The sequence below is a fragment of the Micropterus dolomieu genome, linkage group LG23 (assembly GCF_021292245.1).
Source record: "Micropterus dolomieu isolate WLL.071019.BEF.003 ecotype Adirondacks linkage group LG23, ASM2129224v1, whole genome shotgun sequence".
NCBI classification, from domain to species: Eukaryota; Metazoa; Chordata; class Actinopteri; order Centrarchiformes; family Centrarchidae; genus Micropterus; species Micropterus dolomieu.
In genome coordinates, this window is record NC_060172.1 from 33,525,585 (window position 1) to 33,552,358 (window position 26,774).

A 26,774-nucleotide genomic window follows, 5' to 3' on the forward strand; every position below is an offset into this window, starting at 1 on the left:
ATTGTGTGATGATCATTTCGGAGTACATTCACTCTATGTCTGACAGTTATTGGCTCTTCTATTGCTGTTAAACATCATTTTGGGGGAGCCTCATTAGCTCCCTTTGCTGCATGTCATCCCCTCTCTCTCTAGGCTTTCCTGTCTATCTCTGCATCTATCTAAGACTAGAAATGCCCAAAATATTATCAAAAAAAAGATTCTCTTTAATCCTCACAAATACACAGCACTTCACAAATCAATACATTTCACTTTCTTGTGACCACTTAGGTCAAGTGGCAAGTATCATTCCAGCTATATATTTTTTTTCCATTTAGTAGTCGGTGTTAACCCCTTGACGCTGATTGTAGCGATTTTGCATCACACCTCTTCCTTTCAGACTGCAAACCAAGATAGCGCATGGATTCCCCCATTGCCTGTTGGTGCATGTTTGATACGTACCTAGGAACCTTTTGCAAGCCCTGGTTTGTTGTTTATGCCTGTTGTCGCTAATTTGCATCATACCTACATCATACCTGGATTTATATTTTTTTATATCTTTTCTATAGACAAATTAACAATGTTCACTTAATTTAACATCAGCTTGAAAGCAAATGAAAACACAAATAATTTCTTATATTTTTTGATTGTAAAAAAATTCAGGCGTCAAGGGGTTAAACTGTACCTGTAGGCCCCCGCGGTGGAGCTGAATTGGATGTATTTGATTTCAATGTCTTTCTAAGTACACAGTCATCATAGCAGCATTAGGCATATACTGTAGACATTTTATTATTTTATTGAATGCCGCTAAGACAGCAGCTGCTTCTTGGGTGCACTTCTAGTTACCATTTTTGTGTCTGCCATCTGAAATATTAATGCGCTAGTGGTGTGTCGCATATCAAAAAAATAAAAAAAGATTCTAGTTTTGGAAAATAATGGCAGAAGCACAGTGCCTGTTCGGTGGGTGCGCAGGAGGTTGACAGTCTTCATGTGATTGTCATTCTGGGGATTTTGCCGTACATCAAGGGCTCACAGTTGAGACTTACATTATTGTGGAGAACATGCATTGTTTGGCTGGGGGAAAAAAATCAGGTTTTCAAAACACTGTGAGTGTATTATATTATCTTTTGTCATTTTTGTCCTAGTTTCCAGTAGTAATTTCCTGTGCCCAGTGTGCACTATGGTCCATGTTGCTGCTGACAACAGTGTTGGACTGGTAAAGATATAAACCACAACTTGACTCCTCCACTCACCATTTGCTGCTCCTTTTTACCTGACAACAAGGACTTTTACTGAGAGACTATAAACCCTGCCAGTTGTGTTTGGTGGACTGTAAACCTATTTGAGTAAATGTGTTTGGACATGCTTCATGGAGTGGCAATATGTAACCGAATAAGATAAAATATGACCAACAAATACAGTTTTTAGGAGGACAGAGGCAAACAGGAGAGGACCTGAGTGCACCCTGAGAGACAGCCTAGTTTAGATTTGGGTGTAAAGATGGATAGATCCATGAATCCACTCTGGCTAATGTCAATAAAAATACACTGTAACCCACATTTAGTGCATTAATGGATCCTTAAAATAGCAACAGAGAATTATGTCTGTTTACTTTTCTTACGGAATACATATTTTAGCTCATGCTGCTGCTGTTGAAACTTTACTCAACACATCAGAAAGATATTATTATCGTCACCCAAAGTTTAGAAAATCCCCTGCACATGGAATTATTAGAAAGTAACAGCAGAGAACATCTATGTATAAGCTGAAAGTGATCTAGTGTTTCTAAAAACGCACATTTCTGTGAAACAGTCAAACTATTTTTTTAGGATGTAAAAGTCTGTTGGTAAAAAGCCTTTACTGATGACAAAGATTAAGGATTTGGTCTAAACTGAATACATGGAACTGTAAAGAATTAACATTAACTTCATCCAAAGGCAATGCTGTCTGACCTTGACTTGGTATACTACAGTATATGATTTTCAGTGGGTAGGATGAAGATTTTTTATATACTCTGTACAAGGATGGTTTATAATGAAGAATGTTTCTGTAACCTTAAAAACAAACAAGACTACAAACAGTTTTTCCTCCTTGTCTTGTCTCCTGGAACAAATATTTCATCACCTTTGTGACACTGTCAATCGGTTGCTTTTTTTGAGATGATGCTCCAGTATCTACTGCTGGGGTGACCAGACATCCTGAAATATTTGGGGAAGTCCCAAATTATGAGCAGTAGTCCTGACTCCTGTCCTGTATGTCCCAAAAAATGGACTTCACCTACGTTTTTGTTAGCCTAATAAAACATTATATTTACAACTCCCCTGCCCTGAATTTCACCTGTTCTCATCTGGTCACCCTATTATTATGCAAACAAGACTCTAAAGAGTCTAAAGCCATGCCTGCAGCTCTGGGAGGCTGTACATGGTCACAGGCTAGCATAGTCATGTTTAGCAGCTGTAATGTTTATTATTTATTAATTAGCACTAAACACAAAGTACAGCTGAGGCTTATGCAGATGTCATTATTTTGCAAGTATTTGGCCAAAGAATTAAAGACATTTTGACCTGATGATGGCGCTACAGGAAGTGTTTAGGGATAATTCATCCTAAGGAGACATTGGTATCTGCATGATTCCATAGCAGATCCATTCAGTAGTTTTTGAGATATTTCAGGCTGGACCATATTGACCGATCAATAATTTCATCCCCAGAGCCACGCTGCAAGCATGGCTAACAAAAATAAATTTTCAAAAACCTACAATGAAAAACGCTGAAATGATCCTTTAATCAGCTACAATTTATCTCGCCACGCTGATGGAGCTGAGCTCTAAAGAGAGTGTGGAGGATTTCATTTGAAACACAACTTGTAGTGTCATCACAGCGGGCACCAGGTACAAACCATTTTGGCATGAAGTGCAATTGAGAAAAGTATACTGACTGTCAGTGAGTGTTACGGCAGGACAGTTTTTGACAGTGCCACCCATTGTTGGCCTCTCGCCAAGTGCTGGCTCTCACAAGCGCAGACAATCTGAAAGCTGTCTGATGTTAACGTTTGAGACCTAATGTGCCATCTTGTCAGTAAGGTGTCTTAGTTGGGGAAACCCTGTCAAAACTATGACCTAAATACCTCACAAGACGATATTTGTGGAGAAAAGCACTCTGTACTGTTTTTCTTTACAACAACAACTCTGCAACAGTTTATCAAGCTAACCTTCAGTCAGTTAAGATTATGAAAGCTTTCTATATTTTGTCAATAAATGCTCTAATTCACTTCTTTGATGAACCCCACTGCATCCTCTAGAGGATGTGACTGGACATTTTACAACAGGTTATTTATACAGAAAGAGGGAGCAAAAAGCAAAGTGACAGCATAAGAAATAGAAAGTTTCCAGCTAGGTATTCAGAATCAGAATCAGAATTAGTTTTATTGCCAGATATGTGTGCACATACGAGGAATTTGACTCAGGATTGTACATTGCTCACGATGTGCTTACTTATACAATATACCATAACACAATAATAAAATAATAATAAAATAAAATCAGACACAAACAGAATAGACAACACTAACATACACACTATGAACAAAATTGCTTACATTCTGGTCTGCATTACATTCTGGTCTATTGGGCCTCCTCTCAGTAGAGGAGTTGGTATCTCTTCCTTTTCTATGATTGATTTCTCCCTGTATCCCTGTTGAACAGTGCTGCTATTGTAGTTGAGCAGGAAATATCTGGAAATGTTTATTTTATCCACACAAATCAGAAAACACACAACCAAACAAACAACTAAATAGACCCAAGAGCATATAGTGGTTTAGGACACTATATGTGTTTTTTTACAGGATCCTTTAAAGAGACTGAGCATCTCTGTCCTTGTTCTGAAGACACACACTGGAAGGTCAGTGGTTTGAATCCCAGGACCAGCTGGGAATAATAGTTTTAGGATTAATAATGCTCTTCTTTCCAGAGTAGCTGCTGACAAGGTGCCCTTGAGCACTTAACCTCTGGTAGCTCCACAGGAGTGACTGGGTAGCCAGCAGAGGAAGACTGAACTGAGCAGCTCCCAGTGTGAATGTGTGCACCATATGAATATGAAGCAGGACAATGCTGAACACAGCAAGGACTCTCGAAAAAATTCTCACCGTGTTCACAGAGCAACTACAGACGAAGAATAACACAATGAATTAAAAAGCTTCCTCCTGTTGCACCTTCACCTGCAGCCGTTCTCTTTTGCTGCGACTTGGCATGCATTCAACTAAATCTCACAGTAGCACCGCGGCACCTGTCAGGGAAGTAGCAGCAGAGGGAGATAACCTTTCATATTTACATTTTATGACCTAGTTTATTTATATACTAAGGGAATACTTTGGTGAGTTTTTTTCAGCCAATGTGTGCAGGGGTTTTCAAGTATGTTGTGCAAGCCTTATTATTAACTTCATTTTTTTTTATCTGTTTGTTGCTAGGATTTGCAACTTGAGCATTTCTCTTCACATTGAGCGGCCCCTGTGAAAAAATGGTTACTGTATATTTCTTCAAGGAAAAATGGAGATAGACAAAAATAATACATAAATATCCTATATTCTGTGTGTACACTTGCCCTCTCTTTTTCTACTGTAGACACAGTTCTACATTCATATACTCCCACACCCACACACACTCACATAGAGATGATTCAGCAAAACATTAGCTTTACTCAGTTTGTTTGACTCAAAGTAGGTATTATATATATATTTATTTTTAGATTTATGTTTTCTTGGCACACTTTGGGCTCCTTGGTACCAACTGAGTGACGCCTACCTGAGTATTGTTTCTGACCATCCCTTTATGACCACAGTGTACCATCTTCTGATGGCTTTTTCCAGCAGGATAATGCACCATGTCACAAAGCTCAAATCCTCTCAAACTGGTTTCTTGAACATGACACTGTCAAGCATGCAAACTAGTCAGGGCTAAAAAAAGGTGAGAAGGATATGCAAGCAGATAAACACACAGAGATGATGTCAGAGCGGTCTGTTTAAGCTTACATGTTTGTATAGATAACTTGCAAATGTGCAACGAGAGAAAGATATCGGCATGCAAAGGCGTCACTTTGTGTTGAAAAGCGGTGGGGAAATAAGGGCTCAGATTAGGGGTGTGACGATAAAAGCTCACAAGAGGAGATGATACATGATATTGGTGTCAAGAGAACAAGACAAGAAGATATTTTAACACTACTTTAAAGGAAAAAAATAATGCTGAAATATACGAGTGGCTGGGGGTATTAAAACATTTAATTAAACATTTAATTTCATGCATTCTGGTCAAATGTTCTGCACCAGATTCCTTTCCTGCAATAATTTATGTGGAAATGTTTTTATTTAAATAAAAAGGAAACAACATTCAGGTGGCAGGTGACAATTGAAAATCTGAAAAATAAAAGAGAACGGAAAACTTGTCCAAAAAGAAACTGTCAAAGTGTTAAAGTTACTGACTGGTGTGTGCACATTTTGAGGTCACTTCATAATTAGTAGCTTGATTTTTTTTTTAGCTTAAGTTAAATAAATTAACTTTTCTCAACGCAGTTTCATTTGTTATTTAACATTTCTGGTTGCAAGCTATTCAGAACATTTTAACAAATGCTGCCAAAAAGTGGTGGGGACAAAATCAGCCATTTTGAAATTATTTTCTCATCGGATCTGCACAAATCACATAGGTGGCCCATTTTGGTCTCAAAACGGCAAATTTCGCAGAAAGGTGAGGAGTTCCGGAGATCTCAATCCAATAGAGCACCTTTGAGATGTGGTTGAATGGGAGTTGAATGTGCAGCTGACAAGTCTGCAGCAACTGTGTGATGCTATCATGTCACTATGGGCAAAAGTTCTGAAGGCAAAAGGAGGTCCAACCCAGTACTAGCTTAGGGTCAGGACACCTGTGCCATGGAATGCAATAAAAAAACACAGTTGCACTTTCTGATAACAATATCCAACCATCCAACAACATTGCATACATACAACGTACTCGAGGAAGAGATCTGTCACCAGAACCAGAGCATTGTGGCGGCTTCTGCCTGCACTATTCCTCGCTGCATAATTTAAATCAATGCATGCAAAGCTTTCATGGAAGGAAATGTATTATTTCAAATAAGCAGTAACTTAACTCAATAAATTCAGTCCCAACACTGCTCTAGGGTTACATTCTGATCAAGGGATGGGGACCACCGTCTCACACCATCCTCATTGGCAAAGCTTCTATTGATACTTTAGTTCTTTCTGGATTCGCTTTTTGTCTGCATCTTTCGCTTACAGTAATAACATCGGTTGATGTTAAAATGTGAGGATGATCACAAATATGTGAACACCTCACTCCTGAAACTGAAATGTTAAATCAGCTGAGTGATGTTAGTGATATGCAGAACTGCAATTATTTTTAAATCTCTGATATGCTGCCTGAGGCTTGTCAGATTAAAGGTAAGGTATCCGTCGCCTGTTCGCTCTTCACTTCCCATTTTGCAGAAAACACACAAACCTTGCAACTTCGCATACCTTACCAGTCAAGCCTGCATGGAGTTTGACATGACAAGATCATTTCAGGTTGTTAAAAATGTTGACATACATACATCTATTCCCAAATCTACACCTATGATCCTGTATAATGTATATGTACATCTAATGACATTCATGTCTATTTCAATACACTTAGCCTAAATAAAATGTGATAGTTTTATCAGAACCTGAGCTGTGATTTGCATTGCGTGTTTTCTAAATGTAAAATGTGCATCGTTCCCAGGCTTAAGTAAAACGGCCATAGTTAGATGGCCATTACTGACCTTCAGACCTTTAATGTTTTACTGGCAGCAAATAATAGAACTCTTCAGATATGCACTCTCGTCTTGCTGGATTGTCTGACGTGTATTGTCTTCCCCATAATGTCTGTGACTTAATCTAAATTCACTGGTAGTGGGTGTTTGTGGCAAAGACAACATTTTATTGATTTATTTATAGGATAAACGTTAAGTTTTTAAGAAGCAAATGTGTTGCAACTATTAACATGGAAACCTGTCTCTCATGCTCACCTGGCTTCCTTTAACATACAAGCTCTCTTCAGCTAATTTACTGTCACTCTGGCTGAGTGAGTCTCCTTCCATTTACAGCCTCATTCCTTCAAATTCCCCCCACACATTAATTTTCCCTGCACACACACTGCACGTATTAGTTTTGGCCGGGACGTGGTAATCTGTGAACCAGGAATTTCTTGTTTTGCTCTATTTACTGTGAATGCTGTGTGTGTGACTGTGGGGTTAACAAACACTGCTGGGTATGTGAAGCTCCCTGGTTGACGTGCTACATACAGTATATATATGGACTGTGTCTGATAAGTTGTGCTGGGACCTGCAGACCTATCAGCCAGAAGCTGATGCTTTTTGCACTGAATTCATCTCCCCACATATGTGAGCTTACTTAAACTTCAGGGTACTTTGGATTTAAAAGACTGTTTTCACAGTTTGTGCAAACTCATGCCAAATTTATAACATCCATTAATTAAAAAAAGAAAAGAACTGGCACACAAAGCTGAAACATCTTTCCATTCTTTTACTGATACTATCAATAAATGTTCTGCCAAATTCTGGTTTTAAGTGGTGTTTAATACCCTAGTGCATTCTGAGTGTGGTTTTGTTTTACATTAAATTTATATGCTGTTATTCCCCTGCAGAAAAATACTCCTCAAACCACCCCTGCATCATAATCCACTTCTCCACCCTTGGTCTGTGAGTTCAGTTTGTTTAAAAAACAAAGCTAAATATGCTGCATCAGGTTGGCTGGTTCCGTTTTCTGGTCCCAGGTTGGAAGAGTGTCCAAGTATGTGAAACAATGATGCTAACAAATGTCAAATCCAACCTATTTTTTGTCCTCACACATTTTCATTAGCTAAAAGCATTGTGGGAGATATTTAGGCAGCAGTTGTAATGGCTAAAATTAAACTTTTGGCTTTTGTCTGGTTAAAGTGTTTTCTGCAAGCAAGTTTCTGTATTCAGTCTATTTTACCCGACAGGTAGCATCTAACTTTATAACAGTAAAAACAATGAACATTCTCTCATTTTCATGTAAAAATGTTAATATAATTTAAGTTCATTTAGTTGGTGTAAGGTGTATGAATCAAGTGAGTTAGTCTGCACTTAAAGAAACAGAAAACATTATTGTTTTTTAATAACATGAATCACAGGATGCAATGTTTTTTTTTCTTACCTGTTTGCTTCTTGATCTTTTTGGGATCAGGTGGAAGGCAATGTCAGTGTGCACATTATCTCATGTTTTGACTGATGTGATCTAAGGGATGAGGCGCGTCTCATCACTTTGTATGTATAAAGTCAGTGTGTCAGATAACAACTTCTCGAGGAGCACTCGAAGATTGCATCACCTCCAGACTAAGATTTGGTTTTATTTTTAAATTGCTACATAACTCTAGTTTGATCCATGCCCATCTGGATTATTTCACTCATATTTCCTTCGTACATGTTTAAACTGATTGTTTAGCTGTCCAGCAATATTTTACTGTTTTGGGTCACCTTCACAGCTTTACTAGCATTGTCAGCAGACTGCTGTTTTCAGAGAAAAAGCACTAAAAACCCACTCTACTACCATATCAAATTACAAAGCTTTAATGATATTATATTTACTAAAAATAGATTTAGATGTATTGATGATGATGATGATGATGATGATGATAATAATTGAACTGAAATGTGTTTTTTGTTCCATTCCACAAGTCAAGAAACAAGCTAACCAAATGTCTTACCTTTAATGAACTACAGCTACAGGTATTTTATATTTATGCCAAAGAAGTTGGCATTTTTGTTAACACAACATCACAATTGTACCTTGTAGAGAGTGCTTCTACCTCTCATCGCACCTCATCAGACATCGTTGGATGTCAGTATTTTAATAATCTTTGAATGGTGTTTTTGTTTGAGGTTTCATGGCCCTTAACAGAGACAAAGCTTTGTGTCGAAGGCCTTAATCTCTAATGCAAATTTGTCCTTTCTGTCTTTCTTCCTACCAGATGCAACGTGGATAGCAAAGTATCACGAGTGGCGTGGCTCAATCGCACCACCATTTTATTCGCAGGAAGTGAGAAGTGGTCTCTTGACCCTCGCGTCATCCTGATGGAAAACACAGCAGTCACAGAGTACAGCATCAAGATCCAAAATGTTGACGTCCATGATGAAGGGCCCTATGTCTGCTCAATCCTGACAAACAAGAAACCAAAATCCACAAAAGTGCATCTCATTGTTCAAGGTAAGACCTCTCCAGTCTGTCAGTGACTGTATTCAGCCACAACAAATAACCAAAGGATATAACAGGATAAGTGTTGAAACGGTGTTGTGAGTTGGTTTTCTTCAGATTTACAGGTGGACAATTGTAAATTTAAGCTGTTCAATGTCTGGATTTGGCCAGGGCGAGTCTACAGTCAAATCAAATGAGAAATCTTTGCTCCGTTGTTTTAGGACAGTGTGATTAGATGGAATACAGTGAGAATTAGTACTGGCGATGAAACCAGCATCCAATCTCGATTTAATTTCAAAGTGCTGATAGATATTGATTTAGCACACAGTACTTTGAAGAAAGTCCTGGCTCAGTTTCATTGCAAAGGCCTACTAAATCAACTTTCAGCACTGAGACATTTGTTGTCTTTTATGATGAAATCAATTTCCTCCATGGTGAGTTTCCACAAACAATTAGCACCACCGCCCTGAGATCATGTAGCTGGACTAAATTGACATATAATTAAAATTTGGATGAAGATAGTTCTATCAGATACCTAATGCAGAATCACAGAGAGTACACTACACCATTGAACGACAGCCGGTAACCCCTGAGTAGATGCAGATTGCACCATTTAAGAGTTTCGAAAAGAAAGATATTGCTTAATTTTTTTGAGAATTCAGATTTCTCTTTAGACATTTCAACTAGTACATCTTATGAAACATAATTGACTCAATCTTCACAAAAACCTATTAAACTTTCATGAAATCATAATTAACATTGAGTCTTTTTTTCACACTGTATAATTCATTATGATATCTCATTAACTCTTAATTGATGCCGAGAAGTATCAGGCCATGGTTTTAATCAAACAATAGACAAGCATATTCTCGCACAGACAAGAAAGCATGTCTCCAATTATACTTTCCCATGGATTTTATCTATCCTTATTTCCTGACCTTGACCTTAAGCATCCCAATAACCCAACCCTCTGGATCCTGCACGCTCACATTTGAAATTAAAAGCGGCCGTGAGATCCGCCAAACAGGAGAAGCTGGGCTTTAATACACCAACAAAACACTGGTGGTGGTGCTCTGTGTTGTTATACCAAAGGAATTATGCACCTGCTCCAACAATCAGTGTGCAGGTGAGAGCAACAGTCTGTCAGCGGTACAAGGGTAGCAAACCACAAGCCAACTTCTTCCACAACTCACTATGTCAAGTAGGGATGCAAATATACAGAAATATACCTAACTGATTATAGGTCATACACAACAATTAAAAGTTGATTTATTATTATTTTTTGAAGACACGAAACAAAGTGAGTGTTTTTTCCTTAATAATAGCATTTTTTTTAAACAACCACTGCTTAAGTTATTACTGTGGCTTTTGTCAATATTCAATAACAAATGACAGACAATAAAGCAAGTCTTGGTTTTATTTAGGATAATAATCATATCTTAGACCATATCACAGATACTGTGATGGCAACTTTACCAGCCATGGGAATCTTTATACATTTATACCACAAGTCCATGACTTTGTTGTTTGACAGTGCTGCATGTCCACAGTGTTAGTAACTGCAGTATTGCTCTCAGCTGCCTGACTCATCTCCCCAGTGCTGACTGAACTACTGTTAGCTTGTTCTGTTGAAGCTGGTACTTTGGCATTAGCATTAACTTCTGGATAGCTAGCTAAACCAGACAGATGCCAGACAGCAATTCTTGTGATTTTCATAGGATTACTTTATTTTGCTGGAGTCATCGGCATGTACCAACTGGTTACTCAGCCAGGGGAGTTAACTAATGCTATAGCTCTCTGAACTTGCACAGTGAGCACAATGAGGTGCTATTTTTCCTCATCTACGGAGGGCAGAGGAAACGTATTTGTTTCTTGACTGTGACACTTTACAGCACATGTCCCTTGTCTTCTACGTTGTTGGTTAATCTGTTTGATTAAAAACATTAGAACACAGATTGACCGATAATCATTGGCATCCCTAATTACATAGACGCAGTAGTTTGCTTTAATCTGAAAATATCAACATACTGCATTAAGGATTTGTCCTACATTTATATAAAGAACACATATTTATAAGTTCTGTAGAAATAAAACATTTAAATAAGAAAGAATGGGTGGTTGTGAAGATGTATTTTAGGTGCTGCTAATACAAATGGAAAGTTCTGTGTTATTTTTTAGCTTTCTGATTTTTTTGGATTAAAATCTCGTTCAGATGGGGCCTAGGTTGAGTGTTCTCAGGCAGGAAAAACACTGATGCTTTCATTTGAAAAGTGGCTTTTTTCACAATGCAATTGAAGCCTGCTGTCATAAATTCCTGTCACACACTTGTTTTTTCTGACATTGCATGGTGAAGCAGGGAGGATGGGAGGAGGGAGATAAGCCTAGATATATTTCTGTATGGCTTCTGTATATGAGTGTAAAGCATATTGATAGTTGTTACGGCAGTAGTGAAGTAATATTTGTGAAAGCAATCCAACAGTTTATTTGGGTGGAGGGACAGTCATGCAGAGAAATAGCATGGCCCAGTACTTCTCCCATGCTGGCACTAGTCTTGGGCTCAACAGTGGTGTAATGCTGCGTTGGCCTGGTTAAACATGCCAGTACCGCACATGATGAATACAGTGTTAACATACAATTGTTGCCAATTGTTCAACTTTGTGAGAGTTTTGTGTTGTGGGAACATTTTATAAGAAGGGGCACAGTTTTATGTCACACCCTGGGGTTGCAAATGAATGAATACTGCCACCTTTATGGCAAAGACAGATCAGGAAGTCCATGGGGGATGTTAGTGGGGCCTTTCGTCCCCACAGGCGCTCTCCTCTCAAGCACCTCAGAAATGGAGATTGGTGTTGAACCTGTACATAGAGATGGGCTCTGGAGGCTAACATCAATCAGCCCGGTGACCTTGTCAGCTGATACCCTCAGGAATATAGGACATCTGCTTCCATGGTGACTGCACACAGGGAGTGGACTGACTGCAGTTAAGCCACACTACAAGAAAGAATAATATCTTGGAGTGCTTTGTAGTGCATAGTGTATGTATTGCAATGACTACAAGTGGCGAAGAAGGAGCCAAGGACTCTGATTGAACATTGAGTGGTAGTTACACTGTGATGCCAGCTTTAAGGACTTTAGTTCTGTTTCTTTGATGAGCAAAGAACCTTGCTGTTGCCATCTTACTGACTATCCCTGAAACACCACAGTAACAGCATAGTCAGTATTGGTGTAACGGATCCCCCCCACGGTTCGACACGCATGTTGATTATTATTATTATCAACATACAGTGATTTTTCATAATCACCAAAAATAACATACATTTATTTTTGGTGATACGAAAAATTATCTGATCCGTGACTCGAAACCACGGGATGATCCGAACTATGTTTTGTGGGCCCTTTGTCTCCAGTATAATTGCATCACTCATGTCAAAAGTAGAGCCCAACCAATTTATCATTTTGCAGATATTATCGGCTGATAAAAGCTACTTGCAGATACATCAGCATTGGTGTTTATAACAGCCGATATAAGACTATTAAAAAAGAGAAACAGAGAGTCGGATCCTTCCCTCATGTCATGGGTGTTACATAGTTTGCCCACCAGAGGGCGCGCTGCAGCTCCTCTGTTAACCACACTGCAGCACCACAGAACAAAACATCAGCTGACCACAGTCTACCTGAGCTCAGAGTAGCTCCTGGTAGCGCTCGCACTCAGTGTTCCCGGTGAGTTGGTCTTTTGTCACGTCAATTACATGATTTAAATAACAATAAAAATAGCCCTCATCACTTTTCCTCTTCGGAGACCAGACTTGCTAACCCATTGCCCTCTCCAGGCTCACAGTGTGTTTAATGTTATGGTAGTTGGTAGTTGGAGGCTACGCTGCTGACAGACGTGAGTGTAGATTTTTTTCTGAAACAGTTCGGCAGTTCTAATTTTTTTACTTCTAAATATTTTCTAACATTGCCAACAGCAGATACAATGCTGCCTGTTGCTAAATTAGCCACAAAGCCAATGCAGTGTTTATCAGTGGAGGAGGCTAACATTATTGAGTGATTAAACTGTAGTGTCCCTAGTTACAGTCGGCGTGTCAGAAATGATTAAACCAGAGAGAACTGAACAAGTATCTAACACACAGTTGCAGGTCCTCGTAGTCACTCATGTAGTATAAGATTAATTCAAGGGCAGCGCTTCATCTGTTACTGTATCATAGAGCCAGAAGTGTGTTAGGAAATCGTTTCTGCAGCATTGGATAGAATTAACAGAGTGCAGGTGATAAACTACATGTAGTGGCAGATTATATGTAAGGTAATAACTACTGCATGACTAAAAAAAACTAAATCCCCCTCTCACCCCTTGAGGGGTGATATGTGTCATACTCAAGCTCGGGCCTGGGAGTTTGAGGGTTCTGTGCAGTATCTTAGCTGTTCCTAGGACTGCACTCTTCTGGACAGAGACCTCTGATGTTTTACCTGGAATCTGCTGTAGCCACTCTCCCAGTTTGGGGGTCACAGCCCCCAGTGCTCCGGTTACCACTGGCCCCACTGTTGCTCTTACTTTCCACATCTTTTCTAGCTCCTCTTTCAGCCCTTGGTATTTCTCAAGCTTCTCGTGTTCCTTCTTCTTGATGTTGCTGTCGCTTGGGATTGTCACATCTATCACTGCAGCCCTCTTCTGCTGTTTATTGATCAACACGATGTCTGGTTGTTTAGCCATCACCAGTTTGTCAGTCTGGATCCTCCCGTGTGTTGCTGCAACCTAGCAAACGGGGGCGTTTCATATGGACGCTGAAGGCTACCTTTAGCGTAAAATCCTTACTCTTTGTCACGCTGTCTGAAAGCCTCAGTTATGACGCATTGAGATGAGAATGTGTTGTGTATTGAGCCATGTGCCTACTCATCTTAGCCTCTATGATGCTTGACAGGAGCTTCCATGTTGTGCAGAGGCAGGTTATTGGCATTGGTAGTTGGATGGGATTGTTCCCTTCTAGGGGTCCTTCATGATCAGGACTGTCCGTCCTTGGGTTAACCGTTGTGGTTGGGTCCCATCCATCAGCAGTTGGTTCATTTGTGCTCCCAGGCGTTCATGGAGTGCAGTTAGTTTCTTCAGCCAGTAGGTGTGGATCATGTCAGGGCCTGGTGCAGTCCAGCTCTTCATACCTGCAACTCTTTCTTAGATGTCTGCCGTTGTAATGGTTACTGGTTCTTGTTCTGGGAGATTGCTGTGATCTGTTCTTAGATCCACTAGCCACTGAGCATTGGTGTTGTGGGATGCCTCTTTCTCCCATATGTTCTTCCAGTACTGTTCAGTCTCAGCCCTGGGTGGATGTGATCTTGTGTTATTACCCTGCCACTGAGAGTACACTTTGGATGGTTCGGTGGAGAACATCCGGTTTATTCTCCTGGCTTCTGCTTCTCCCTTGTATCTCTTCAGGCGGGTAGCCAGAGCGGTAAGTCTTTGTTTGGCAGTCTCCAGAGCCTCAGGTATCACCAGCTTCTTGTATTTCTTAGGTAGCCCTTTCCTTGCACCTTTCTGTAACTCTGACAGCTGACTAACCTCTCTTCGTGTTGCCTTGATCTTGACCTCTAGCCTTCTCCTCCATGGGGGGTAATGCTCTTTGTGGCTTGTGTTGTTCATCTTGTAGCCAAGCATCTCTAGGATTACTGTTGCTGTGGCGTACATCAGCTCATTGGTCTCGGTTATGGCTTTAGTAGGGATAGTATGTAGTGCTGCATTCACATCTTTTCTTTCAGAGGGTACTTGTCACTTAGCCTTGGCAATCTTGGTCGTAGTACTTAGGGGCCCAGCTTGGTTATGATGTTCAATCGAAGGTCAGTCGCCCTTATGTTGAGTTTCTGTTTTTACTGTCCCCCACAATACAATACACTATTTAATTTTATGTTCATTAGTAGTAGTACTCTATAATTTATAATAAATCAGATATTTAAAAAAAAATCTGTAGTTTTCTACATTTGACTCTTATTTATTTATATCTATTTCTAACAATAAAAGTTTATTTTTAAACTGCATTCTGTCATGGTATCTTGGTGAGATCTCAACATAAAAAATGTTAGGGATAATCTTTGTTTATGTTATGTGTTTCTTAAAATAAGGGGGGGAAAGAATGTCATCCGATATATCAGCTATGGGATTTTAAAATCCTCAAATATCAAAATTAGTAACAGACTTAAAAATCCTGTATTAGTCGGGCTCTAGTCAAAAGAGGTAGTCTATGTGGTTGTTGATGTTTATAACTTTTGAAAGAAGATATATCTCCTTCCTCTTACAAAGGATAGGGGGAATTCATAAGCAATAGAATGCATCCTTGCAAAAGTTTGTGAACTCAAGTGTTTTGCTGCTGCAGCTTTACCTGCTTATGGTGGCTAATTCATTGTGTCATTCTGTAATTGCCTCATTTGGCCACAGTGGCTTCTCTTTAGTCTCACACTTATGTATTGGAAAAGGTGTTTCCATATTGTTGAGCCATTATTAGATAAAATTGCTCTAGCATACAGTGAGCAATGCATTGTAGTAAATGAATAAATACATTGTGTTATGTTTTCTTCAGATTTTAAAGCCTAAACATAGTATCTTCCTAGCTAGATGATGATTCTGGCTTGCTATTGCTATGACACCAGTGCAGAAATAAACCTTGCTATTGTAACACTTGTTGCTTGAAATAACTTAAAATCCCTCGAGATGTCAACAAAACAAGTCTACATCTTCAGCTAGCAGACAAACACACTTTTGGTTTTGATTTTATTTTTGCCCCCTGCCTTTTTGCGCCTCAGCTGGCCTGTAACAACTGAACTTGTCCCCCCTCCCTTCGCTGCATTCTGGCTCAAACTCTCAGCACAGCATGCACACACAATGCTCACCCCATGCAGTCTGCTCTGTGTCTCTGTCTCATCCATCAGGCTCTAATGCTTTTCATGATGAGAAACAGAGCAGGCCACTGGAGGAGTAGCCATTTTGCCTTCAGTTGTAGATTCAGCCCAACTTTGGTTTGTCTGTATTAAACTTGATACAATTCAAGACAGCTTTTCTTTGATCACATCTTTGATGCTTCGTGAAATTCCAGTTGAGGTGCTAGAATAGCTCAGTGGTTTGCAGTCTTGCATCAGAGCAGAAAAGGGAGGCTCCTGTTTCTGATGTCTCACAGTCTAATGCCAGGCAGGTCAGGTAGTGAGGATTTGTTTATTTCCTTGTGGAACATGATGTATCATCTTGTGATGGACATGCAACCTGTAAAAATGTGTCTACAGCACTTAGCAGGTGAACATGCAGTGGTAAACCTCCAACTCACAATGAAATATTAAGTGAGGAAATTACCAAATTAAAAGTTACCACAGATACTTCATTTTCCTGTATATTGTACATTTTTCATGTGATACCAGAGATGGCTAGGCCAATGTGGCTACTCATCCTGGCGTGCATGCCATCCCAATGGATGGACACAATAATTTATTTCTGGAGATCCTTCTCCTGGTTTATTTGTCCAAAAGCAAACAAATGGATCCTGTATTAAATGGTCATACAAGCCGATGTAGACAATGAACATGCCCTCATTTAGCTCAAAATGTTTGTGTCATTTGTGACGTTTATGTGCAAACTTGTTTTTATTCAACCTTCAATAGTTTTGCACCAGTTAACCCGAAACATACTAGAAATTAAGGCTGTTCAATTGAAGTGTAGAACTACAGTATATTAAATTAATGTATGTTCATAATATTCAATTTGTAAACCTACTGGACATAACGTCAGTCCCCTTTGAATTTACAGATTAGTTACTGTGAAGACAATTAAACATGTTGGACTGAGTTTAGTCTGAACCGAAGAAAGGCACAGACAAGTGTTGAAGCAGTACATTTTATTGAGTACTTTGACTTTTCCTTGAGTACAGTTTCTTTAAAGTAATAGTAAGAACAGCAGGTGCACTTGGATATGCACTGACCTTGCAGTTGCTAATAATACAGGCATGAAGTATATTAAGTAGTCAGCACTGGGGAAAAATAAATAAATAATTGGGACACTGTACAGTATTTTCCAAGCTGAGTGGATTGTAATGTTGCATTTAATTTGGTGCCTTTTAGTACATGGAGAAAGTCATTATCTTCCATTACAACTGTAGGGCAATTTGTTCTCAGAAAGTCTGGTTTTAACATCGAATAGCAGTTTGAAGTTGGATCATTAACTCAGTGTACACAAATGTGATTTGAGTTATCATTATGGCTGATTTTGTCTCTCAGTCATAATACAGAAGAACATCAATTAACCTTTTTGTCCTTTGCTCATTTAACAAAGCTTCTTTGTTAAATGACACCTTGAAAATGACACTTGCCATTTTAGTGTGATTTGAAGGCATTGATTAGACAATAATTTAGATATACATTTACCCTTTTGGCAGATGCTTTTATCCAAAGTGATTTAAATTTGAGGAACAACATACAAGCATCAGTAAAGTAAAGAGTGACTGACACATACGGCATCCATGTGATAGATAACTAAGGTAAGCAATGAAAGTTAACAAATGTAATCAAGACAAGTGATGACATAATAATAATGACTGACAGACGGATTGATCAGAAGTGTGATGATGCTAAAGTTTTGGATATGTTAAATAGCTATCCCTTAGCTTCAGTACATTTATTTTTAGCACCATGTTTACACTGTAGTTGGAAAGGAACATTTCCCCTCCCACATTAGCTGCTCTTGATAAACATTGTCTTTGGAGCCAATCTTGATCTTGCTCCTTCAGTCAATATCAATCAGTGGAGACAGGTGAAATTAGTTCTTGAGCAATTCGGCCCTGGACACAGAGGTGCTCTGGGGTATTACCCAGGTATCGTTTGCAACATTTGTGCACCTCAGAGTTAGTACTGAGGTGAGTTAGTACTTAAATAAGTAATTAAATGTCATTTTATGTTTCTCAAATACCTTAAAGTATAGTGTAGTTGTTGACTAAATTGTCATGGAATAAATTCTTTAATTTAGCAATTTTGCAGGCAGATGCTTGAGAAGAGACTATGTCACGTGTCATTTTAATCAGTTATTCTTCCTCACTTAATAGTTGACATCAACATTGAGGATGATACTTTTCAGACCTATAAACCTACTATAAATTCTCCACCTAACAGGAATATTTTCAAAACATTTGTAGTAGTAGCAAAGAGCATTTGATAAGGCGCAAACTTCCACCTTTGCAGGACTTAAAAGACTGCAGCTTTTGTAATAGTGGATGTTAATTTTTCTCTTTCATCAAATGACCCTTCGCTAAGCCCCTCCCCCCTTAGTTACTGTTGCTAAGTCCGAAAAACTGTCGGCGCTGCCGCTGTCTATTACTGCACTCCCCAGAGAAATATTGTTGAATTTGTTGGAAAAAGCGATCTCAGAAAGAAGCAGACAGTTTTGCCGTTGCATTATACATTTGACGGTTGTATTCAGGCTGTCAAACTGACTCAAAGCTAGCGTTAGCTAACTAACATTACATTAGGATTCATTTTAGGTTTTGGAAAGAGAATAAATCATATTTCTCCTATCAACCTCTCTGGGTAGCGACTGTAATTATTACAAGTGCCCCAGGAACAGCGTTTGACCAGATCTTGGAAAAATACAGCGAAAAGAAGCTAGAAAACGACTCCTTTTGCTTTAGAGTCAATAGAGCACAGCCATGAAAGTGTTGGACCTCAGTTAGAGCAAGTCATATAATGCGCTGTGATTGGTCAGCTTTGTATTCGGGGCGTGGCTTAGTGAGGGTTCAATTGCAGTGTTGTCCTGTGCACACCTGGGAGACAGCCGTTTAGGAAAATCTAACCATGCACAAGAAATTTCACCATGATAGATGCACTGAAAAGCTTCAGTACATCTATCCCCCCCTTTAAGCATTTATAAGCAGTCCCCCATTTAAGCATTTATCAACAGTATATAAACATTTATTAGATATAGATATCTAGTGTCTATAACACACTATAATGTAGCTGTTATGCAATAATTATCAATGTACAGTATTTATCAACAATTATTGGCATGATAGCCAGCATAAAATGAACTTGAGGGTTCAGATGTTAATAATTACACACTGAATGATTGTGCCTGCTGCTTGCTGCGTATCCTAGTATAGTGGTGTGATACGTTTTCAGTTTCTGGGTGTTTGCCAAGTGGATATGGGAGAGCACTGCATGGTTTCCAGAAGCTGGATGTGTTAGCAACATTCATCCAGGAGTACTTAAAGCACTGTAGCTGAAAACCTGGCATGTGGCCAGGGCCCTGGAGCTAATGTGGTTTAATGCCTTTAGGTTTCAGATTTTTTGTCTTAAATATACTTAATATATATATTTTTTCATATTAGAGTAAAATGTAAATGTTTATTTTTTGTAAAGTATCCAATTAAATTAGGGCAAATGTCATCTACAATATCAACATGAAATGCACAACAGACAAACATAAGATTAAAAAAGAAAAAAGAAGGCAGACTAAAGTGGCAAATCCAAAGAAAATGCTGCTGACCCCATTTTCGTTTTAAAACTCCAGGGTAGTGTATTAGTGCAGACAGGCAAAGACAAAGACACTCACATTTGGCTTCCTGATTGGGTCATATTAATCTTGCAAAGCAAAAACACAATGCTACTGACAGTGATTTTGTTTTAGTAATTTTATTAAAATATTAATTAAATACTACTAAAGTGCAAATAACTCTTAAACACTTGTACTGTGCGTGTCGCTGTATTTACTTTGCAACGACTCCCAGCCTGTTATCCACCTCCACAGTCGCTTTGTACTCCCGTGTTACTATCAGTAACAGTTCCACCGCGTTGTCGGTCCATGCAAAGAAATTTTGCTTTTTAATTTTTCAGATTTAATTTTTATCACTCATTAAAAACACGGGCGATTGAAATAAAGAAAAAGTTTGAGGTTAGTAAAATAGCCTTGCTTGCACCAGAATGTTTTGAACCACATTCATGCAACTTTAGGTCTGCTCAAAATCCATGACCCCCCTGCAGTGGCACTATTACCCCCGAGTTTGAGAACCAATGTAGTAGTGTAATAAGGTACTATGAGCTCTTTTAGATAAGGAGGTGCCTGACCACTAAAGGCTTTGTAGGTGAGCAGAAGGATTTTAAATAATATCCTGGATTTTAAAGGAAGCCAGTGCAGAGAATCTAATGCAGGAGAAATATGATTCCATTTCATAGTTCTTGTCAGTACACATGCCACGGTATTTCTGGATCAGCTGGAGAGTCTTAAGAGACTTACTTTGGCAGCCTGATAGTAAGGAATTGTAATAATATCCTGATCAAAGATAACTCCATGATTCTTTATGATGGTGCTGGAGGCCACTACAAATTCCATCCAGAGTAACTATAGCTCTAGATAATGCGTCTCAGAGGTTTCTGGGGCCAAGTACAGTAACTTCAGTTTTCAGAAAATTGCAGTTCATCCGGTTTTTACTTCCACTGCAGCTGGCCAACTGAAGTCATCTACTGCACAGATTCCAAAGCTTTTTGTAGTAGTCATTTCGACACCAACATGTGTGAAAATAGGTCCCAGGTTTTAAAATACTGAAATTGTCCTTTAAGACAAAAGTTTAGCTAACTGATTGGTTTCATCTGGCTGATTGATAAATATAATTGGATATCATCTGCATAACAATGAATGTTTATGGAGTGTTTCCTAAAAATATTGCCTTAAGGAAGCATATAAAAGGCAAATGGGATTGGCAAGCACAGAACCTTGTGGAACTCTATGACTAACTTTTGTGTGCATGGAGGACTCATTGTTAACATTCACAAATTGAGATTGATCTGATAAATAGCACTTCAAACTTCTTAGTTTGGTTCATGTAATGCCAATTAAATGCCCCAGTCTCTGTAATAAGATGTGATGGTCAATGGTGTCAGATGCAGCACTAAGATCTAACAAGACAAGTACAGAGACATATCCTATGTCTGATGCAATTAGGTTGATAGTTTAGATGAAGAAATCGTTGAAGTTAGTAGGTGAAGATTGATGGGAGAAAAGCAGTCTAAATATATATCAGCTGTTTCTAAGGTGCCTGAGTCTGAAGATAAATCGGTACCGTTAAGGGCAGGTGGTGATGGATTTTGTCTCTAATAATTTAATTCCATCATTAAAGAAGCTCCTGAAGTGGTTACTACTGTTTTATTATTTTACCAGATTAAATAATATTATTCTAGATTGGTAGAACGGCATTTCCTTTGTTTCTGCAATGCTTTCTTTATTTTGTTAGTTTAGGGGTTATACAATGGAGCTAACTTTCTTTGTTTTATTATCTTCTATTTTAGAGAGAATGGAGTGTCATTCGCAGTGAGCCTGCAGCACTATCAACAACATGATCAATTTGGGAGGGACTGAAGTTACCATAGCCTATTATATTCAGACATGGTATTGAATTAAATGTCAATGTAATCACTTCCTTAAATTTAGCCACAGCACACTAGATATACATCTAGTGCGGGAATTTTTGACTAATGGTGTGAAGTTCAGTAGTAGAAATTCAAAAGTTATTAACCCTCACCACTGGCTCCCCCAGTGGTTTGCATCATTCCCAAGCAGGCTGATTTGGTCTTTAGGAACCACACTTGATCTCCTTACGAAGTACTGATATTATAGCCTCTGGCCAGCTCTTGGGTGGGTCATTTTCATCAGGCATATTTGAAAGGTATAAGCTCCATCATAGAGGACCTGTAAAGTTTTACATCTGTCCAAGGAGCCTCAATGGATATATTAATGGGATTTAATGATTTCTTCTATTTTGCATTCTGAAATTGGGGCTTTTAACTACTCCGCCTCTGCCTGAGTTAGCTTTGCCAAATTAAGAATATTAAAAATTATTTTTGCCACACTTTGGCCATGCCATGCACATATTAATATGTGTACATGCATGGTTTTCACGCACACGCTGGATATATAAAAATGAACGTGATGTGAGAATGTGCAGGCCGTACTGCAAACATTTGTCTGGCTCTGTTAGTAAACTACTCTAAACTACTACTACTAGTAAACTACTGAAACTCACCAAATGTTTCAAAATGCATTCAAAAAACCATAACAGTTATTACTATATCATAAACATTCAAACAGTGTTTGAATTGTGCTTGTGAGCCATAACTATTCAATTTTGCACCTTTAAATTGTAAAAGCTATAAGCCAACTCAAATCTCAAATCAGCCCCCACCGGAGAGAAGAGGAGAGGGCCGGACTGTACGCAACACAGCTGTTGAAATGCCAGGGTGATGTCAGGATGTGGTGGCAGGATTCAGGCTTCACTTTCCCCAATATTAAATGTGAATTTAGCTTCTGAGTCCTTTTCAGACTTTAACTAGGCTAACTTATGGAAAAATCATCACTGATTGTAGAAATCCAAAATAATATAAATAGCATTAAAGACTTTCAGAAAAGAGCGTTAATCAGTCTATCATCATGCTTGTGTGTTTTATGCTCATGATCTAGGCCAGTGGTCGGCAATAGGTGGCCCACAGGCCAGAATTGGCCTGCCAGCAATATCTAACCCGCGGCCAGATTACTATGTCAGTGGCAAAATAAATTTAAAAATTATTGTGGCTGCTGCTGAAATTGAAACAGTTACTCACATAATCGCTTCCTCTTAAATTACTTTGCCTACAAAATAAAAGCGTGATAATGGTTTTTGTAATGCGCTTGATGTCGTGTTTAATTGAGAGCTTTAACTGTGAAAAGTTCTGATGCACATTCAGTCGAGTCTGTGGCTTGCTTGACATGCTTGCTGAAAAAGCCATAAACGTGAGATTGAATTCCCCTGAATGAGATGTCCAGGAATTGTCTCTGCCTGGATATGCTGGGGAAATGAAAATAAGTGGGGATCTGCATAACAGATGACTAGTCTGAATGTCTCTGATCAATATAATTGACCATTCAAATGTTCATAACAAGGATATAAGAACTCTTAACAAATTTAGATAAACAGAATGAACACATTTGACTCCCAAAAACCCAGCTTTTTGCAGAATTGTAATGAAACCATAATTAAAATTCACTAGTATTGTACCCAGACCCTGTTGTATTATAGGGAGAAAGTAGTGACTAACGCTCTCTGGGGCAACTGCCTACAAGCCAAAAAGGGAAAAAATACATCATTTGGTAAAATTGTAGCCCTTTCTTGAGTCTTATCATAGAGGGAAAAAAATGTAATTCACTCACCCAAACCTTTATTATTTCTCACATACAACCATTATTCTGTGCAATTAGCTGTTTCAAGTGTGTCTCAAGTTACCTGACGAGCACACTAACTGTTCACCCAGTCCTGCGTGAAGGCTTGCAGATCTGCATCTAAAAGAGACTTGTGTCCTCCTCTCCTCCCATTCTCCTGCCTTTGCCATGACTCCCTGGAGAGCTCCCGTTCCATCCTCTCCCTTTCACTCACCTGCACTGATATGCCCAGTTCCCCAAGAGTCGGCAGAGCCTCGATTAGAGTTGGGAATGTTTTCACTCCAATCTCCAGGTCAACTCTCAGCTGTGCTGTGAAGTGACTTCTGGCCTGGATCCCGTGCTCCTCCGGCTGCTTTATCACCCCACAAACCTGCACTTTCTTCTTCTGGGTGGCTGTGGCTCAGTGGATACAGTGGTCATCCACTTATCGGAAGGTCGTATGTGAATGTTGTGAATGTGACATAGTGTAAACTTTGAGTGGTCAGAAAGACTAGACAGGCACAATACAAATACAGACAATTTACCTTTCTGTACCTCCAGAGAATAATATTGGTCAAAGTATATTTCTTTGAATGCGACTCGTTTTTGTGCCCCAGGCTTGCTTCACTATGTAGTCAATGATTCAGAGTGGTGGGGCATAGTTTGCTGGTTTTAGCCCCAAGGATCTGTGCAGCCTCTCGATCTCTAACATTCTACCGTAGCATTTTTTAATTAGTTGTCTCAAAAAATTTGCCATGTTGTCCTTGCTTCCTTCGGGGACCTGGTAAATCCTAGTAAATAGTAAAGCCCTATACATTTCTGTAGGTCAATTGCACTGGTTGTTGAGGGTCTCCTCTTGTCTCAACAGGTACCACAGAACCCTCTTATGTTACTGGCCGACATCTTCAATTGCACTAATTCTTGACTCTGCTTCTCCAGTTCTCTGCTGTAGTTTTCCCATTCTTTCTGTCAGCTCTCCAACAATCTCAGTAGCACCTCAACCTGAGAAGATTGCAGCCCTCTCTTTTTTTTGAGATTCTTGTTGCCTTCCAGTTGCTCTCGAAATGCACATATTCGCCTCTAGCAATTTGCTAACACCCTCAAAACACGGCACCACCTGAAGTCCTTCACAACTTGTGAAGAGTTATCTGAGTTAATGGGAGAAAGAACATTGTTATGTAATTGTAGACCTATCTCCAGACCTTTCTCACGTTGATCAGGTAACATTTCTTTTTAGATTTGTAAGCAAGAAAGGTAAAGTTATTGTTTTCTGGCTTATGAGCTAAGTCAGAGCCATGGAATGATTTACCATGGAAGCAAATAAACCCATTAATCCATTATGTTCCTTGTGTTGCCCATTCTCTTAACTTAGTAGGTGTAAACAGTAGGGTTGAGCCAGTACTTGGTTGATATAATTATCCGTAACATATAATGTACTTGTTACGTTATATCTATAGATATCTCTATATCTATATATCTATATCTATATCTATATATATCTATCTATATCTATCTATCTATCTCTATATATATATATATCTATCTATATCTATCTATCTATCTCTATATATATATATATCTATCTATCTCTCTCTCTCTCTCTCTCTCTCTCTCTATATATATATATATATATATATATATACATTGTAGCAGACCTAAATTTATTAGTTATGCATTTTAATAAATTTATGAGAATTGATACCCAATTATGAATTTTTAAGATTCATAAAATCATTTTATTTAATTCCTCGTTAAGGGCACCACCGGAGTTGTTATAATCCTAGAGTCTCCGGACCTCTAGGTAGTTTTCAATAATTATACAATTATTACTAGTGATCAGTTAGTTAATAATCGCTCAATTATCTTAAATCAGTCAGTCAGTCTCATATCTAAAGGGTCAATTCTCTTGGCAGGAACTATAAATAGGCAACACACACAGCTCTTGATTATATTACAGTGAATTTATTCTCTAACTAAGGTGATAAAAAGATGGTTGAATACAGGGAACATAAACATTTGCTGAACAATGAGCCTGGAGGTTCGATTGTGGGAAGCATTTGACTCATAAGGCATAGAAGAGCTACTGAAAGTAAACTAATGCTATATTTTAGGAGTTAAATGGACATCTGATCACAGAACGTGTGTTAAGTCATACGGCTTGTCGACAGCCTGCTTTCGGCCTGTTGCACGGGTCCCACGCTAGCTGCCGATCCTGGCTTTTTGCTAGGGATTCTCCGGGGTTCTCCGTGTCTGATTGAAACGTCTCCTTCGTCTGGCAATTCGGCAGTTTTCAGGTTTCCTTCGTTGTAGCTGGCGAGACCACGTGGCTTGGTCTGACCTCGGTGAAATTGGCTCGACGAAAAAGGCTTAAAATGGAACTTGGTCGTTCCTGAATTAGTCCAGTGTAACTTAACGGACTCATAACTTTAACAAACAAAAGAAATAAAGAAAATAAAACAAACTGAAGGCAGATCGATGTCGCGGCACTTCACGTGTGTAGCTTCAGGCGAACAAAGGCCTGTTTGTTTCGCTGGCCGAGTCTGGGCGTTGCCCGGCGAGGCACGCCACACGTGCCGAAGCGTCCAGAGGGCCGAGCAGAGTGTCAGAGCCAACAGCGAAGAGAAGAGAGGCGAGAAAAAGAGCGCGAGCAGGTCGCGTGTCGCTCTTTTGTTGCCTGGGGCGTGGTTCCCCAGGGGGTGTCTCAGGTTTCCCATGGGACTGCCTTTCTAAACTTAATGTCTAAAGAAAAGAAATCTATTTGCACGTATTATAATCAAATATTTTCCACAATCGAACCTCAATGGTTGAACGGTTGTACTGTTCTAGGCATTTGGTAACAGGAAACAATTGTCACATTATTGGCCAGGATATTTATACATTTAACGGCATTTCCGACGAGGGCATGTAATACTTATTTCGTCCACTTGGGGGAGCTCAGGTTACATGAGGAAAGCTTGGATTAAATCAAAGATCGTCTCTCCTTAGGAACCGGGGAATTTGTTGATTCATCCTTAAATTCAAGCTGGCGATTAAGAGTATAGTAAAACATTTCTTTGTCATCATTTCTAAAGGAATTTTGTAAGAAAGTATTATGAACAAGCATTGATTACATTAGATGAAGGAGTGTCTTGCTGAAAATAAAAACATTGCACAAGTAACTTCTTTTCAGCACTAATATCAACAACCGATAGCAACAACAGTTAACATAACTACTCAAATAGAGGCAAACGTAATCAGGTAACTAAAGATTTAATTAAATGCTTTGAATCTTTGGAGACTGCAGTCCGTTTTACATTGAAAGTTCAGTGTCTGGACCATGTCACACTTAGGTGAGACAAGGAGTATCCCTTTGATGTGG

General features: G+C 39.0%; 1 protein-coding gene across 1 annotated transcript in view; it reads left to right on the plus strand.

The window, feature by feature from the left end:
- Nucleotides 1–26,774, plus strand: part of opcml (opioid binding protein/cell adhesion molecule-like) — a 190,943-nt gene that overhangs the window by 75,499 nt on the left and 88,670 nt on the right. Inside the window, exon 2 of the mRNA XM_046039789.1 lies at nt 9,014–9,249. Coding sequence (XP_045895745.1) covers nt 9,014–9,249 — 236 coding nt within the window. The remainder of the gene's footprint in view (nt 1–9,013; nt 9,250–26,774) is intronic.